This window comes from Oncorhynchus kisutch, linkage group LG24 (assembly GCF_002021735.2).
Source record: "Oncorhynchus kisutch isolate 150728-3 linkage group LG24, Okis_V2, whole genome shotgun sequence".
Lineage (NCBI taxonomy): Eukaryota > Metazoa > Chordata > Actinopteri > Salmoniformes > Salmonidae > Oncorhynchus > Oncorhynchus kisutch.
In genome coordinates, this window is record NC_034197.2 from 24,497,194 (window position 1) to 24,514,744 (window position 17,551).

Genomic DNA, 17,551 nt, shown 5'->3' on the forward strand with positions numbered 1-17,551 from the left:
AACGAAGCGGTCTTCTGGTCAGACTCCGGAGACGGGCACATCGTGCACCACTCCCTAGCATTCTTCTTGCCAATGTCCAGTCTCTTGACAACAAGGTTGATGAAATCCGAGCAAGGGTAGCATTCCAGAGGGACATCAGAGACTGTAACGTTCTCTGTTTCACGGAAACGTGGCTCACTGGAGAGACGCAATCCGAAGCGGTGCAGCCAGCGGGTTTCTCCACGCATCGCGCAGACAGAAACGAACATCTTTCTGGTAAGAAGAGGGGCGGGGGCGTATGCCTTATGGCCAACGTGACATGGTGTGATGAAAGAAACATACAGGAACTCAAATCCTTCTGTTCACCTGATTTAGAATTCCTCACAATCAAATGTAGACCGCATTATCTACCAAGAGAATTCTCTTCGATTATAATCACAGCCGTATATATCCCCCCCCCAAGCAGACACATCGATGGCTCTGAACGAACTTTATTTAACTCTCTGCAAACTGGAAACGATTTATCCGGAGGCTGCATTCATTGTAGCTGGGGATTTTAACAAGGCTAATCTGAAAACAAGACTCCCTAAATTTTATCAGCATATCGATTGCGCAACCAGGGGTGGAAAGACCCTGGATCATTGTTACTCTAACTTCCGCGACGCATATAAGGCCCTGCCCCGCCCCCCTTTCGGAAAAGCTGACCACGACTCCATTTTGTTGATCCCTGCCTACAGACAGAAACTAAAACAAGAAGCTCCCACGCTGAGGTCTGTCCAACGCTGGTCCGACCAAGCTGACTCCACACTCCAAGACTGCTTCCATCACGTGGACTGGGAGATGTTTCGTATTGCGTCAGCCAACAACATTGACGAATACGCTGATTCGGTGTGCGAGTTCATTAGAACGTGCGTTGAAGATGTCGTTCCCATAGCAACGATTAAAACATTCCCCAACCAGAAACCGTGGATTGATGGCAGCATTCGTGTGGAACTGAAGGCGCGAACCACTGCTTTTAATCAAATCAAATCAAATTTATTTATATAGCCCTTCGTACATCAGCTGATATCTCAAAGTGCTGTACAGAAACCCAGCCTAAAACCCCAAACAGCAAGCAATGCAGGTGTAGAAGCACGGCAATCAGGGCAAGGTGTCTGGTAACATGACTGAATACAAACAGCGCAGCTATTCCCTCCGCAAGGCTATCAAACAAGCTAAGCGCCAGTACAGAGACAAAGTAGAATCTCAATTCAACGGCTCAGACACAAGAGGCATGTGGCAGGGTCTACAGTCAATCACGGACTACAGGAAGAAACCCAGCCCAGTCACGGACCAGGATGTCTTGCTCCCAGGCAGACTAAACAACTTTTTTGCCCGCTTTGAGGACAATACAGTGCCACTGACACGGCCTGCAACGAAAACATGCGGTCTCTCCTTCACTGCAGCCGAAGTGAGTAAGACATTTAAACGTGTTAACCCTCGCAAGGCTGCAGGCCCAGACGGCATCCCCAGCCGCGCCCTCAGAGCATGCGCAGACCAGCTGGCCGGTGTGTTTACGGACATATTCAACCAATCCCTATACCAGTCTGCTGTTCCCACATGCTTCAAGAGGGCCACCATTGTTCCTGTTCCCAAGAAAGCTAAGGTAACTGAGCTAAACGACTACCGCCCCGTAGCACTCACATCCGTCATCATGAAGTGCTTTGAGAGACTAGTCAAGGACCATATCACCTCCACCCTACCTGACACCCTTGACCCACTCCAATTTGCTTACCGCCCAAATAGGTCCACAGACGATGCAATCTCAACCACACTGCACACTGCCCTAACCCATCTGGACAAGAGGAATACCTATGTGAGAATGCTGTTCATCGACTACAGCTCGGCATTCAACACCATAGTACCCTCCAAGCTCGTCATCAAGCTCGAGACCCTGGGTCTCGACCCCGCCCTGTGCAACTGGGTACTGGACTTCCTGACGGGCCGCCCCCAGGTGGTGAGGGTAGGCAACAACATCTCCTCCCCGCTGATCCTCAACACTGGGGCCCCACAAGGGTGCGTTCTGAGCCCTCTCCTGTACTCCCTGTTCACCCACGACTGCGTGGCCACGCACGCCTCCAACTCAATCATCAAGTTTGCGGACGACACAACAGTGGTAGGCTTGATTACCAACAACGACGAGACGGCCTACAGGGAGGAGGTGAGGGCCCTCGGAGTGTGGTGTCAGGAAAATAACCTCACACTCAACGTCAACAAAACTAAGGAGATGATTGTGAACTTCAGGAAACAGCAGAGGGAACACCCCCCCATCCACATCGATGGAACAGTAGTGGAGAGGGTAGCAAGTTTTAAGTTCCTCGGCATACACATCACAGACAAACTGAATTGGTCCACTCACACAGACAGCATCGTGAGGAAGGCGCAGCAGCGCCTCTTCAACCTCAGGAGGCTGAAGAAATTCGGCTTGTCACCAAAAGCACTCACAAACTTCTACAGATGCACAATCGAGAGCATCCTGGCGGGCTGTATCACCGCCTGGTATGGCAACTGCACCGCCCTCAACCGTAAGGCTCTCCAGAGGGTAGTGAGGTCTGCACAACGCATCACCGGGGGCAAACTACCTGCCCTCCAGGACACCTACACCACCCGATGCTACAGGAAGGCCATAAAGATCATCAAGGACATCAACCACCCGAGCCACTGCCTGTTCACCCCGCTGTCATCCAGAAGGCGAGGTCAGTACAGGTGCATCAAAGCTGGGACCGAGAGACTGAAAAACAGCTTCTATCTCAAGGCCATCAGACTGTTAAACAGCCACCACTAACATTGAGTGGCTACTGCCAACACACTGTCAATGCCACTGACTCTACTCCAGCCACTTTAATCATGGGAATTGATGGGAAATGATGTAAATATATCACTAGCCACTTTAAACAATGCTACCTAATATAATGTTTACATACCATACATTATTCATCTCATATGCATACGTAGATACTGTACTCTATATCATCGACTGCATCCTTATGTAATTCATGTATCACTAGCCACTTTAACTATGCCACTTGGTTTACATACTCATCTCATATGTATATACTGTACTCGATATCATCTACTGTATCTTGCCTATGCTGCTCTGTACCATCACTCATTCATATATCTTTATGTACATATTCTTTATCCCCTTACACTGTGTATAAGACAGTAGTTTTTTTTGGAATTGCTAGTTAGATCACTTGTTCGTTATTACTGCATTGTCGGAACTAGAAGCACAAGCATTTCGCTACACTCGCATTAACATCTGCTAACCATGTGTATGTGACAAATAAATTTGATTTGATTTGATTTGATTTATTCTTTAGCACTGTTGACTCTGGCACTTTTTGAAAAAGCAAATGAAAAAGCATCTACTTGAATCCCCTGCTGTGAGTAAAACTACTGGACTTGACTCTCCCCATAGCAACCTGATTGAAAAGGTAACTTGCTAATTTATTAGATATAGTTGTAAAATAGCTATTCAGACTGTCTGCAACCAGGGCTCTGTGCAGGCCAGTCAAGTTCTTCCACATCAATCTCGACAAACCATTTCTGTATGGACCTCCCTCTCTGCAAGGGGACGCTGTCATGCTGAAACAGGAAAGGGCCATCCCCAAACTGTTGCCACAAAGTTGGAAGCACATAATAGTCTTGAATTTCCCTTCACTGGAAACCATTAAAAACAGCCCCAGACCATTATTCCTCCTTCACCAAACTTTACAGTTCGCACTATGCATTCAGGCAGGTAGCGTTCTCCTGGCATCCGCCAAACCCAGGTTTGTCCATCGGACTGCCACATGGTGAAGAGTGATTCATCACACCAGAGAAAGCATTTCCACTGCTCCAGAGTCCAATGGCATGCTTTACACCACTCCAGCTGACGTTTGGCATTGCGCATGGTGATCTTAGGCTTGTGTGCGGCTGCTTGGCCATTAAAACCCATTTCATGAAGCTCCCGATGAACAGTTCTTGTGCTGAAATAGAACATGTTCCACTGTCTCCATCTCCTCCTGACAATGATCACACCTCCCAGTCGGATGGTTTCCCACCAATTTCAATGTACTATTGAGCCTTGTGTCCCAGCCTCAGCCTTGTAATTAGACTTTCCTCCCTTCTCTCTCGATCCGAGGACCTCCCTGACCCCACCTTTTCCTGCATCTTATACAGGGGTCTTCCATTTCTCTCCCTGTTCCACAACTCTTGCCATTTGTTTTTAACCACTTTTTATTAACCCCTTGGCTTCTGCTTACTGATTTGACGATTTCATCTCAACATTAGGATGTTTAAAAGCCTGCTTGGCGAGAAACTCCACCTCCTCATTCCGCTCTACTCCCACATGAGCTGGTAACCCGAGGAACATCAAATACCCCAATCTGTCTCACCCTATACAAACACTGCAAAATCTCATACAATACATCCTGTCTGCTCTGAGACACAAACTCATTTAAGCTCATCAGTGCTGCACAGGAGTCAGAGCAGATGACTACCCTGTCTGGCCTCACCTCATCCACCCACTCTGCAGCCAATAGAATGGCCATCAACTCCAATGTGTAAACAGATAAATCATCCGTTGCTCTTTTCGTCACTGCCATCTTAAACTCAGGAACACTAAAAGTTGCTCCTGTCTTCCCTGTTTTAGGGTCCGTAGATCCATCTGTGAATATGTTCAAGAAAGCATAGTATGGTGTTCTTAAATGTTCACTTACAACTGAATTTACTCCTTCCTCCTACCCTTTCAACCCTACATCTATCACTGGCTGAAGGAGCAACCCATTGAAAGCAATGGTTAGTTCAGGTCTACTTAACTGGGTGTGTCTCCCATAGACAGACACCAATGCAATAGCAGCTGCTGGGTCTGGTCTACTTAGTTCATTAACTTTCATTAAACCAGAAAAAAACAGTGAGTGGGGTGTCTCGCTTCCTCTTCCGTCTCTAGCAGAGCTATTTCCTTCTTGGTAAATCTTCATCTCGCTAGGATTATTTCTAAATGGCGCAATCTACGGGAGCGGAGACTGCATTGAACACACTGTATTACATTTACACATACCATTGAAACCTGGTTTGACACTGTCCATAGTGCTGATTTGACTGGTGACGGCTCAACAGAGGGCTCTGTCCCACGGTAGGCATAAGGTTTATTTAGATTATGACTTCTAAGACCAATGACTGAATTGTTTCAAATGTTTATGTAGGCCTGTAGCCAACACATCTTCATAAAATATTAGACTTTTTAGTTTTCTTTTGTTTCCATTAGACCTATGTCAGGAGAGGGATCAGGCTGGTCTCATAGACTAGACGTAACATAGTAAATTAAAATCTGGGACACTACCTAGCTAACGTTAGCTACAAAACATTGGAATTTGTAACAGATCATACCAAATGGATGATAGACATCAACAAATTAATACATACCATACCAAACACAAAATTTGACTAATTTGAGTGTTTACTATGTTATGTCTACCCCTAAGTCCAGGTTGCAGGTGGAGGGATAGGTTATCAGTCAAGGACAAGAAGAAAAAAATAATTGCTTACAGGGAAATTCTTTATTTTGAAGAATGTGCAGCCAGTCAATTACTTAAAGGTGTTAAAGGAGCAGCCTCCTAGACATTCGAATATAGGGCAATGTCTACCTTACTTTTAATACAGAAATAGCTATTCATTTTTAAACTCAAGCACCGACTCAAGTCGATGATATTGTAGAGGTTGCCAGGAGTGTCCCTCAATACTCTATACCAGTGTCAAGTGAAACACTCCCATTTAGCGAGGCTTTTATAAGTGGTAGTTCATATCCCTGGTGCATTGGAGAGATGCGTAATGCATATTTAATGACACATAATAAATATTTTGTTATATTAGCAAGGCCTGGATTACTCCCATGTTACAGAACTAGATACATTTTTCATGCCAGTATCCCATTGAGGGCTAAATGTGTCTTGGTTTATTGATGAACACGCATATACATATCAATACATTTCAATCAATCAAATGTATTTATAAAGCCATTTTTACATCAGCTGATGTCAAAAAGTGCTATACAGTTGTAGAAGCATGGTGGCTAGGAAAAACTCCCTAGAAAGGCAGGAACCTAGGAAGAAACCTAGAGGGGTGGCCAGTCTCTTCTGACTGTGCTGGGTGGAGATTATAACAGTACATGGACAAGATGTTCAAACGTTCATAGATGACTAGCAGGGTCAAATAATAATAATCACAGTAGTTGTAAGAGGGTGCAACAGGTCAGCACCTCAGGAGTAAATGTCAGTTGGCTTTCATAGTTGGCTTTTCGAGACAGCAGGTGCGATAAAGAGAGAGTCAAAAACAGCAGGTCCGGGATAAGGTAGCACGTCTGATGAACAGGTCAGGGTTCTGTAGCCACAGGCTGAACAGTTGAAACTGGAGCAGCAATACGACCAGGTAGACTGGGGACAGCAAGGACAGTTGATTCCTTTAGCGCATATCATTGAAAGCTAGCGCACCTATACTGTAGTTCGGTTTAATGAGGTAGTAGCTAGGTTTACCATCTGGAGTAGGCCTAGTGCAGTCGTTATACTAACCCTAGAGTGTGCAGTGGCTTCTGGTGTTTCAGTGGTGGGCTGAAGCAAGATAGCACACTTGTCTCTAGTCTACAAGACCAGGGTTGGTCTACAGATGCCTTTAATGCAACAGTGAGAATTGTATTTATTTATTTGGTGTTATGGACAATCTTATTGGGTCCATATTACTCATATAGGCCTATATCTACCCAAATGCACACAGGTGAGAGAGAGAAAATAGGGCTGCGCATTCTGTTGCATTCTCCATCATCTTTTTGCATGATAGGGGAGTTTACTCATATCACAACTGCATGCCACGGTTAATATCTCTGTGTGCAGGACAGGTCCACTCCCTTGCACTGTGCTCTCACTGCCAGCTGCCAGTGCTAGACACTACTCATTATGAAAAAAACGCTCACAAGTCACAACTGACCAATCCAACCACGAAGCTCCCAGTCCCTAGGAACTTCTCCTGTCTCGGACCTCTCCCCTGCTGATATAGGACCACGGCACTGCCAACAGACAGTCGCAACAGAACGACGGATATGAACTAGCTAGCCTACTCTTAAACAATGAGCTGAAGCTGGACAGTCAACACGGAAGAGACCTAGTTCACTCACTCATCTGCAACCGACGCTGGAATGACGGAACGTTGTCTATATTTTTCACCGCTGTAGGCTAATGCCTTGCACTTTGAGATCGGCTACCTGGACTTGATAAAACAGCGTCTCCCAACGCCGTCCACTGAGGATGGGGACTTTTATACGGAAAATAGGAGCATTTTGGTGAATCATACTCTTCAATTATTTGGTTTATTTTTTTTACTCTTACTGTGAATTCTTGAGCGTCTGACTTCGAGGAGGGAATCCTTGGTCTGTTTTTGCAACCCGCCTTTTGAATGATGCAAATCGACAGCAAATCTCGCGCTGGTTTTCCGCACGTTCGGCGACTAGTCGTTAAATAGCTATTACTTTTATTGACAGGTGCATTGCATTGGAGATGCCACATGTGCATGGTATGAATTTTATATGAAACACATTCCCATAGATCGCATATATTAAGTGCACCAATATTGACGATTGCATGTGTTTTTATTAGCTTGGAGAGATAGTTGAATATGTAGGCTATTGTGAGGTGTAGTAATTTACCTGCCTTCTGAACTGCAAACGATTTCAATGTCACTCAGCATTCTTTATAGCCATTAAGCGAGACTGTGAGCACAATGGAACTCAAAGTAGAATCCGAAGAAATGGACTGCAACCAGCCACCCCCAGTTGAGGCTTTTGCGCAAAACTCAACGCTGCACGGAATTTCGCACATTTTCACCTATGAGAGGGTCTGCATCAAGCGCTGTCTATGGGTCGTGTTCTTCCTGGGCTCCTTGACTTTCTTACTGTTTGTGTGCGTGGACCGAATACACTTCTACCTGGAGTACCCACACGTCACCAAACTGGACGAGATCTCGACCCCGGTGATGGTGTTCCCCGCTGTCACGTTCTGCAACCTCAACTCGTTCCGCTTCAGTCGCGTGACGCGCAATGACCTGTACCACGCAGGGGAGCTGCTAGCGCTGCTCAACCAGAGGTGATGTAAACAAGTCACACGCAGTGGCACGCGATTCTCTATAGAATGCACTAGGTTACTTTTGTCCAGAGCCCTGAAATGATGCCATTTCAGATCCAGCAAAAATTTGAATAGCAGGGTATGTTGCCACTGGGCAAAAACCGGTTGACTCAACATTGTTTCCATGTCATCAACAAATAAATACATGTGAGGACGTTGAATCAAGGTGGGAAACTAATAGGATTTGTAAAAAGTCATCAATCTAAGGCCATTTAGTATTTTTTCACCCACGTTTGAACCTTCATCCACTGATGGTGAAATGTTTTGTTGATTTCTCGTTGAATTTATGTTAGTTGCCAACTCAACCAAATGCAAATCAAAACTAGGCGTTGAACTGATGTCTGTGTCCAGTGGGTTGTGTATTAACCTTACTAAAAGCAACACTCACAACACTTTTTACCTTAACACCGAGATTTTAACAATTGCAAATTCGCTGTGCATCCTTAGGCAAACACATTTTTACAGGAAATAAGTTGGCACAATGAATTGTTTTATTTTTATAAAGATAGAAACTTTGAAAGGGTGTGTTTTTCCCCAAACATACTCACCATAACTGATTACACAATTTTTCTATATAAACAAGTGGATTATTTATCTTTAGCCTCCCCTATTGGTATATACTGTGTATATATACATATATCTAACTTCATAGATTTAACTTAATTAGATTACATATATAACTTTTTCTAAATGACAAAATATTACATACATTTACCTCAAAATATTCTATAATCATATCTCTCTCTCTCTCTCTCTCTCTCTCTCTCTCTCTCTCTCTCTCTCTCTCTCTCTCTCTCTCTCTCTCTCTATATATATATATATATATATATATATATATAAAACAGAAAATGTGTCACTGTCCCAAAACCTTTGGAGCTCACTGTATGCAAACTGATGAAGTTAGATTTATGAACTTCATATATATAAGTTCATAAATCTAACTTCATCAGTTTGCATACAGTGAGCTCCAAAGGTTTTGGGACAGTGACACATTTTCTGTTGTTTAGGCTCTGTACTCTAGCATTTTGGGTTTGAAATGATACAATGACTATGGGATTTAAAATGCAGTCTGTCAGCTTTAATTTGAGGGTATTTTCATCCATATCGGGTGAACCGTTTAGAAATAACAGCACTTTTTGTGCAAAGTCCCCACATTTTAGTGGACCAAAAGTATTGGGACAAATTCACTTATGTATGTTAATGTAGTATTTGTCCTATATTCATAGCACACAATGACCACATCAAGCTTGTGACTCTACACATTTGTTGGATGCATTTGCTGTTTGTTTTGGTTGTGTTTCAGATTATTTTGTGCCCAATGGAAAGGAATGGTAAATAATGTATTGTGTCATTTTGGAGTCACTTTTATTGTAAATAAGAATAGAATGTGTTTCTAAACAGTACATTAATGTGGATGCTACCATGATAAATCAAATCAAATGTTATTTGTCACATGTGCCAAATACATCAGTGAAATGCTTATTTACAAGCCCTTAATCAACAATGCAGTTTTACATAAAAATACTAATAATAAAAGTACATTTAAAAAAATATTGTATTTATAAAAACGACATTTCACTAATTTATTCATGATTCATTCAGGATTATCCGTGGTAGCATCCACATGAATATAGAAGTGTTTAGAAACACATTCTATTCTTATTTATTTAAGTGACTCCAAAATGACACAATACATTATTTACCACTCCTTTCTATTGGCCACAAAATAATCTGAAACACAACCAAAACAACCAGCAAATTCATCCAAGAAATTTGAAGAGTCAGAAGTTTGATGTAGTCATTGCGTGCTATGAATACTGTTTAATACATAACTGAATTTGTCCCACTAGTTTTGGTCCCCTAAAATGGGGAGACCATGTACAGAAAAGGCTGTAATTTCTAAACGGTTATGCTCAGTCTGACAGTCTGCACTCTATCATTTCAGATCCATAGTGCTTGAGTACACTCCCAAAACAAACAAAAACATTGTCACTCTCCCAATATTTTTGGAGCTCACTGTATATAACTTTTTCTAAATGACAAATATTCCATACATTTACCTCAATCTTTTGTTGGAGTGAGATAAGGAATTGAGATGAGCGATTACATTTTTAGTTGAGCGAGAGTAGTGGGAGCCAGGGAAAGTGTTGGTGACATGAAATGGTTTCTGTGAAGATTAAAGGCTGGGGGCATTTAACCCCTGTGGGGGAGGGGGGAATCAAAGAGAGTTAATTAGTCATAGTCAGTAGTTACCTCAAGGTAGTTACATCCTCAGGAAGCACTTTGTCACTCTGATGCTTCCATTTCCTTACTGTTGGTGAGTCATGCCAGCCACGCTTAGAGAGAAAGCCCCGATTTGTCTGCCTTGGATGGATGAGCCGAGAGGACTTCTCCGTCACAAAACCCCAGAGAAGAACAAGAGCAGCTCAGTGAGAGAATGGTATTAACGCCTCGCTCATTGGTCCACAGCTCCATGTAGTCTACAACTTGGAATAACAAGATATGTGGGACTTAAAACGCTGGAACAGGGCTCTGATTAACGTGAGCCAAAGTTAAACCATATTTGAAAGAATGCATTTTGTTGATTCTCAAAGACCGCTCTCCACAGTCTTTTCTGTATATTGTCATTGTAGTCCCAGCATTCCATCGACCTCATTGTTACCCTACTCCAAACCTACAGTTGCTTGATGTTTCCACTAGGAATGACAGAAAATGTATAGTTATCTAAAGTTAAAAAATAAAAAATAAAAATGATATTGTAAACAGTAACAGACCATTTGGTCTAGGTCTGTGAACTAGACATGGGCAAGAAGAGGAGGGAGTGGTGAAGAGGGGGGCGGGGGGTGCATCATATTTCCATACAGACAGTTTATGTTTAATACCAGCCTGAGACACTGTGATAAACACACTGCTATCCCCATGGTGTCAGTTTCGTCTCAGAAATGTCAGTGCTGATGGTTGATGAGACAATCACAGCAGTCCTGTCTGACTCTGCATCTCTCCCTGTTTGATTGTTGACGCCTGCTGGACTTTGCAGCAACAGCTGCTGCATTTCCTCAACGCACACAGCATCTGACGTGGAGTTACAGGAAGGACACACACACACACAAGTGTAGAGGAAGGACTGTCACTGGACAGAGAGACAGCAGAGAGAGCAAGAAAGAGAGGGAGTGAAGAGACAAGAGATAGATAGGAGGGAGCAGACGAGAGATGGCTGAAAAAGATGGAAAGAAAACCTAGAACTGATAGAATTAGGGATATAAGGCCCAACAGGCACCAGAGTGTTCGGTTTTCATTCAGGGGGAAATGTCCCCATTTCTATCATTTATGACAATTCCACACTGTCACTAAAATTAGCACTTCATTCACGGTGGTATGGCTGATAAGCTTTGTACAATGTAACATCTGGTGTAGGTTTCTGTTTCTTGAGAGATAGAAATTGTACATATTTGTGAATTAAGCTTTATGAATGAGTAAATATCCTTGTCCTCCCTCTCAGGGGAAGAAACTTGTGTCACATTATCAACAGCGATCAGTTCCAATGTAATATCATATGACAGCAGACCCAGTATCTGTTTAAAATGGTAGCCCAACGTTCCATAATCTCGTGGGCACTTCGTCTGAGGAAACATTTATAATGTTATGTTGAACCCATATTCTTCAGAAAAGAAAGAACTCGGTAGATGAGATAAAAGGGCAAGCTTTTCATTTCCCAAGAGGGAGAATTTAACATTCAGGGAGTCACTGAGTGGTTGCTTAGCAGAGAGGAAAATATCAGGCTTTCTTCCTCAATCCCACAACTTTAAAAACATTTGAATTGTTTGGCAAATTAGAGTTGGTGATTATTCACTTATCCCGTCTCCCAAGGTAGAGAGGCGATGTAGTTATTCCCTCATTTGTTAAGCCCTCATCCAGAAATGAAAGCACTTTTGGTGTGAAATCCAATTGAGCATCACTCTGTCTCTCTCTTTCTACCCTCTGTTTCTTTCTCTCTCTCTCTCCCTGCCACTTTCAGTGTTTGCAATGGCTGGTCTGGGGAAATGTTTTGTGGCGTGATATTAAAAATCCACCCATACTAGGGAAAAAGTGTTGGCCGGGGCTGATTCTGACAGGCTTGTGTGCTTGTGGGATTTCATTTCATACTGTAAGTGCACACTTGGCAGCTTTGTCCATTGCAACAATATTGGGGAGCAAAGGTCTCAACTCTATTATGTCCTCCTTTAATCAACGGAAGGCTTTGCCTGAGATGGCACTTAGCAACAGCCAGAGAGAACATCTAAATTGGATCAGATCAGTACCTTCCGAGGTACTGGGCCATGCTCTCACCTCATCGGCATAATGAAGTTTTGAACCAAATTTGAGAGGTGGAATAGTAGGTAGGCAATTCAATGTTTAATGGCTTTCAGTTTGATGATTCTGGCTTTCTACTAAACTTAGATTTCTCAAGGGATTTGATGGCCCTGTAACCCCTAGTCTTTTTACGTAGATTGGCCATACAGTTTAATGCAACACTCTATTTTTAAGATTTGTTGTGTGTCCATTCACACTGCCAACACCAATTGTTCCTGAGCACAAATCTGACTATAATCCCCTTCTTATGAGCCAAACCTATTTGAAAAAGTCTAAATCCTGCTCATTCTTTTACAGCCCTATAAAGTTTTGACGTGTTTAATGATACCACAGCACGGCATCGCCAAGTCAATATGGAGTGTGCCAGTTGACATTATGCTGCTATGTATTCTTGCTGGGCAGCAGGAAGACATTATGGTCAGATTTAGCTGGCCTCTCAGCTGCTCTATTCAAAGATGAACTCCCATGGATAATGTTGTGTGAGTGGGATGACTCTCCCTTCCCACTGTGACTCACGCGCAATTATTCTGTGAGTAGATGGAATGAGGACAAGCACACACACGTGTTGCCGCTCTCTCACACACGCATGCACACACAGACGCAAGCACACACACACACACACAAATACAAACATGGGTATATACATGTACAGTACATACTACACCCAGAGTTCAGTAGGCTACACAACACAAAATAAACATGTGTGAGGGCACTAGGTACACATGATTTATAGACTTGTGGACAAACAAATTTTCTATGTGAGTTGTTTATATGTTTTATAAGTAACAAAGTACATTTTATAAGTGGACGTTGTGTGAGAAAGCTTTTCATCAAGGCTAGTCTTTCCAGCCAGACTTGCAGCTGAGGCAGCTAGTGCAACACTTCTAGTAGAGTATGGCTCATGATCAAGCTAGATCAAGGTTACTACAGCTTAGTCCTTGGTAAAGGTAATAGAAAGACAGTTTGAGTTGGGAGAATTCGCTTTATATTAATAAACCAAAACTAAAGAGATTCACAATCAATGTATTTTATGTAAGGTCACTGTGTGCTTGTGTCTAAAAACCTCTCAACAATCATTTCTTGTTATGCCATTTCCATACATTCACATCTTATTCTTAAGAGCTCAAGTCTGCTCAAACTGATTGTCAAGCTTTCAAAAATATTTTTTTGTGGGAATCAAATCACATTGTATTTGTCAGATGCTTCATAAACAACAGGTGTAGACTAACAGTGAAATGCTTACTTACTGGCCCTTCCCAACAATACAGAGAAACAAATAGAAATAATAGAAAAATAATTACACAATGAGTAACAATAACTTGGCTATATACACGGGGTACCAGTACAGAGTCGGTGTGCAGGGGTATGAGGTAATTGAGGTAGATACAGTATGTATACTGAACAAAAATATTAACACAACATTTAAAGGGTTCATCCCATGTTTTTAATGAGCTGCAATAAAAAATTCCAAAAATGATCCATATGCACAAAAAACGTATTTCTCTCAAATTTAGTTAAAAAATGTGTTTGCATCCCTGTTAGTGAGCATTTCTCCTTTGCCAAGATATTCCATTCGCCAGAAGGGTGTGGTATATCAAGAAGCTGATTAAACAGCATACAATGTCTTGCAAAAGTATGCAACCCCCTTGGTGTTTTTCCTCATTTGTTGAATTACAACCTATAATTTAAATATATTTTTATTTGCGTTTCATGAAATGGACATACACAAAATAGTCCAAATTGGTGAAGTGAAATGAAAAATAACTTGTTTCTAAAAGATATATATTCTTTTAAATGGAAAAGTGGTGCGTGCATATGTATTCACCCCCATTGCTATGAAGACCCTAAATAAGATCTGGTGCAACCAATTACCTTCAGAAGCCACATAATTAGTTAAATAAAGTCCACCTGTGTGCAATCTAAGTGTAACATGATCTCAGAATATATACACCTGTTCTGAAAGGCCCCAAAGTCTGAAACACCACTAAGCAAGTGGCACCATGAAGACCAAGGAGCTCTCCAAACAGGTCAGGGACAAAGTTGTGGAGAAGTACAGATCAGGGTTGGGTTATAAAAAAATATCTGAAACGAAGCACCATTAAATCCATTATTAAAAATGGAAAGAATATGGCACCACAACAAACCTGCTAAGATAGGGCTGCCCACCAAAACTCACGGACCAGGCAAGGAGGGCATTAATCAGAGAGGCAACAAAGAGACCAAAAATAACCCTGAATGAGCTGCAAAGCTCCAGAGCGGGGATTGTAGTATCTGTCCATAGGACCACTTTAAGCCGTACACTTCACAGAGCTGGGCTTTATGGAAGAGTGGCCTGAAAAAAGCCATTGCTTAAAGAAAATAATAAGCAAACACGTTTGGTGTTCGCCAAAAGGCATGTGGGAGACTTCCCAAACAAATGGAAGAAGGTACTCTGGTTAGATGAGACTAAAATTGAGATTTTTTTGCCATCAAGGAAAACGCTATGTATAGTACAAACCCAACACCTCTCATCACCCCGAGAACCCCATCCCCACAGTGAAGCATGGTGGTGGCAGCATCATGCTGTGGGGATGTTTTTCTTCAGCAGGGACTGAGAAACTGGTCAGAATTGAAGGAATAATTTAGCAGTCTTGTGGCGTCGAGGTAGAATCGGTTCACGGTCCTGTTGGTTCCACTCTTGCTGCATTGGCACCGCTTGCCGTGCGGTAGCAGAGAGAACCGTTTATGACTTGGGCGGATGGATTTTAGGGTCTTCCTTTGACACCGCCTGGTATAGTGATCTTGGATGGCAGTGAGCTCGGCCCCAGTGATGTACTGGGCCTTCCGCACTAACCTCTGTATCGCCTTGCAGTCAGATACCAAGCAGTTGCCATAAAAAGGGATAATTAAGCCAGTCAAGATGCTCTCAATGGTGCAGGTGTAGAACTTTTTGAGGATCTGAGGTTCCATGCGTAAACTTTTCAGCTTCCTGAGGTGGAAGAGTCGTTGTCGCGCCTTCTTTACGTCTGTGTTGGTGTGTGTGGACCATGATAATTCCTTAGTGATGTGGACACCTAGGAACTTGAAGCTCTTGACTCGCTCCACTACAGCCCTGTCTATGTGGATGGAGGTGTACTCTGCCCTCCGTTTTCTGTAATCCACAATCAGCTTGTTTGTCTTGTTGATGTTAAGGGAGAGGTTGTTGTCCTGGCACCACACTGGCAGGTTATTGACCTCCTCCCTATAGGCTGTCTCATCGTCGTCGTGATCAGGCCTACCACCGTCGTGTCGTCAGCAAACTTAATGATGGTGTTGTCGTCATGCGAGGCGACACAGTCGTGGGTGAACAGGGGGTACAGTGGGAGACTAATCACGCAGCCCTGAGGGGCCCCGTGTTGAGGGTCAGCGTGGTGGATGTGTTGTTGCCTACCCTCAGCATCTGGGGCAGACCACTAAGAAGTCCAGGATCCAGTTACAGAGGGAGGTGTTTAGTTCCAGAGTCCTGAGCTTGTTGATCAGCTTTATGGGCACTAGGGTGTTGAACGCTGAGCTATGGTCAATCAACAGCGTTCTCCTCTTGTACAGATGGGAGAGGGCAGTGTGGAGTGCAATAGAGATTGCATCATCTGTGTATCTGTTGGGGCGGTATGCGAATTGGAGTGGGTCCAGGGTGTCTGGGATGATGGTGTTGATGTGAGCCATGACCAGCTTTTCAAAGCATTTCATGGCTACAGACAGATTACCTTGGCATTCTTGGGCACAGGGACTATGGTAGTCTGCTTGAAGGTATTAAAGAGTGGGAAGAGGAATAGCAGGAAAAAGGGAATGAATCTACCTCTGTTTGAATATGCTGAAATTGAACATTTGTGACTAGACTAATAAAACTCCCTCTTTTGGACTCCTTCCTTCTCGCTTTCTTTATGTCTTTCTCTCTCCTTTTTTTTCTCTCTCTCTCCTTCACTCTCTCTCTCTGTCTCTAGGTATGAGATCAGGGACACCCATTTGGTGGAGGAAAGTGTTCTGGAGACCCTGAAGGTCAAAGCTGACTTCCACAACTTCAAGCCCCGTCCCTTCAACATGCGTGAGTTCTACGACCGCACAGGACATGACATCAAGGAAATACTGCTGGCGTGTCACTTCCGGGGGGCCGAGTGCAGAGCCGAGGACTTCCAAGTGGTAAGTTACATGTAGACCTCAGATCATCTTTCAAGAAAATAGTTTTATGCACCAAAGAGAGGAAAAACAGAATCTGCTATTACTTATCTCCCAAAAATGGTATAATAGAGTATGTGAATCTCCATTCTGCCTCCCGAGTCTGTTCCTCGTGTGTTTGACTGCACCTCAAAGTCAAAATTGACCTATTTCACAATTAATTAATTAAATGTATTGCTTTAATGAGCGTGGTGGCCCTACTGTGCTTTGTGACTCAACCAAGCATGAATGCCCTCTTTTGCTCACTCACCATGCCCACAGATGCTGTGTGAGAGGTCTGGCAACAAACAGAATCCCTTTTTTGTAATGTGTTTGTTAATTCCTTCAAACAGCGTTTGTACTATAGAGTGTGGCTGGCACGGCATACTGTGTGGCGCTATCCTCAGAGACTTGGTGTTCAAAGATGCATGTGGGAAGTGGATGTGGAATATGTGGTAGAGAGGGGATCAAAGATGCATGTTGAAGGGAGACATTACAGTGGGATACTGTATGTAATGGATGGTATATGTGGGTGGCACCGTAAACATTTGTTCTGTATTTACTGCAGCTAGCTACTGCTACTTCAACATAAGGTTTTACTTTGAAATCTCCCACTGGGTTACAGTCTCCTCGCCATAAACCTGCTGCGTTGGCTGATGATAGATCGTCTACCAGTTGCCAAAAGTCTCTCAGGCATCTTCCATTCATTTTCAGTCTTGGAGAGTACACTGCCTTTATGCTCTGCCCACTGCCCCATTGTTTAGTTTCTATAAAATTGTGATTGTCTTGGAAACCGTGTGATATCTCACCAGAGGACAGTTATAGAGGAGAGAGAGAAAAAGAGAGCTACAGTAGTTTTG

At 43.2% G+C, this 17,551-nt stretch overlaps 1 protein-coding gene across 2 annotated transcripts in view; it reads left to right on the plus strand.

Moving 5' to 3' along the window:
• The first annotated feature begins 6,886 nt into the window (after window positions 1-6,886).
• The window catches only part of LOC109869326 (acid-sensing ion channel 1), an 82,783-nt gene continuing 72,118 nt past the window's right edge, over window positions 6,887-17,551 (plus strand). Inside the window, exons 1-2 of one of the 2 annotated variants that reach the window (XM_020459403.2) lie at window positions 6,887-8,132; window positions 16,481-16,676. In XM_020459403.2, the coding sequence (XP_020314992.1) occupies window positions 7,771-8,132; window positions 16,481-16,676 (558 nt within the window). In that variant the 5' untranslated portion in view covers window positions 6,887-7,770. The remainder of the gene's footprint in view (window positions 8,133-16,480; window positions 16,677-17,551) is intronic. The other variant, XM_031804328.1, reaches the window with a different exon arrangement.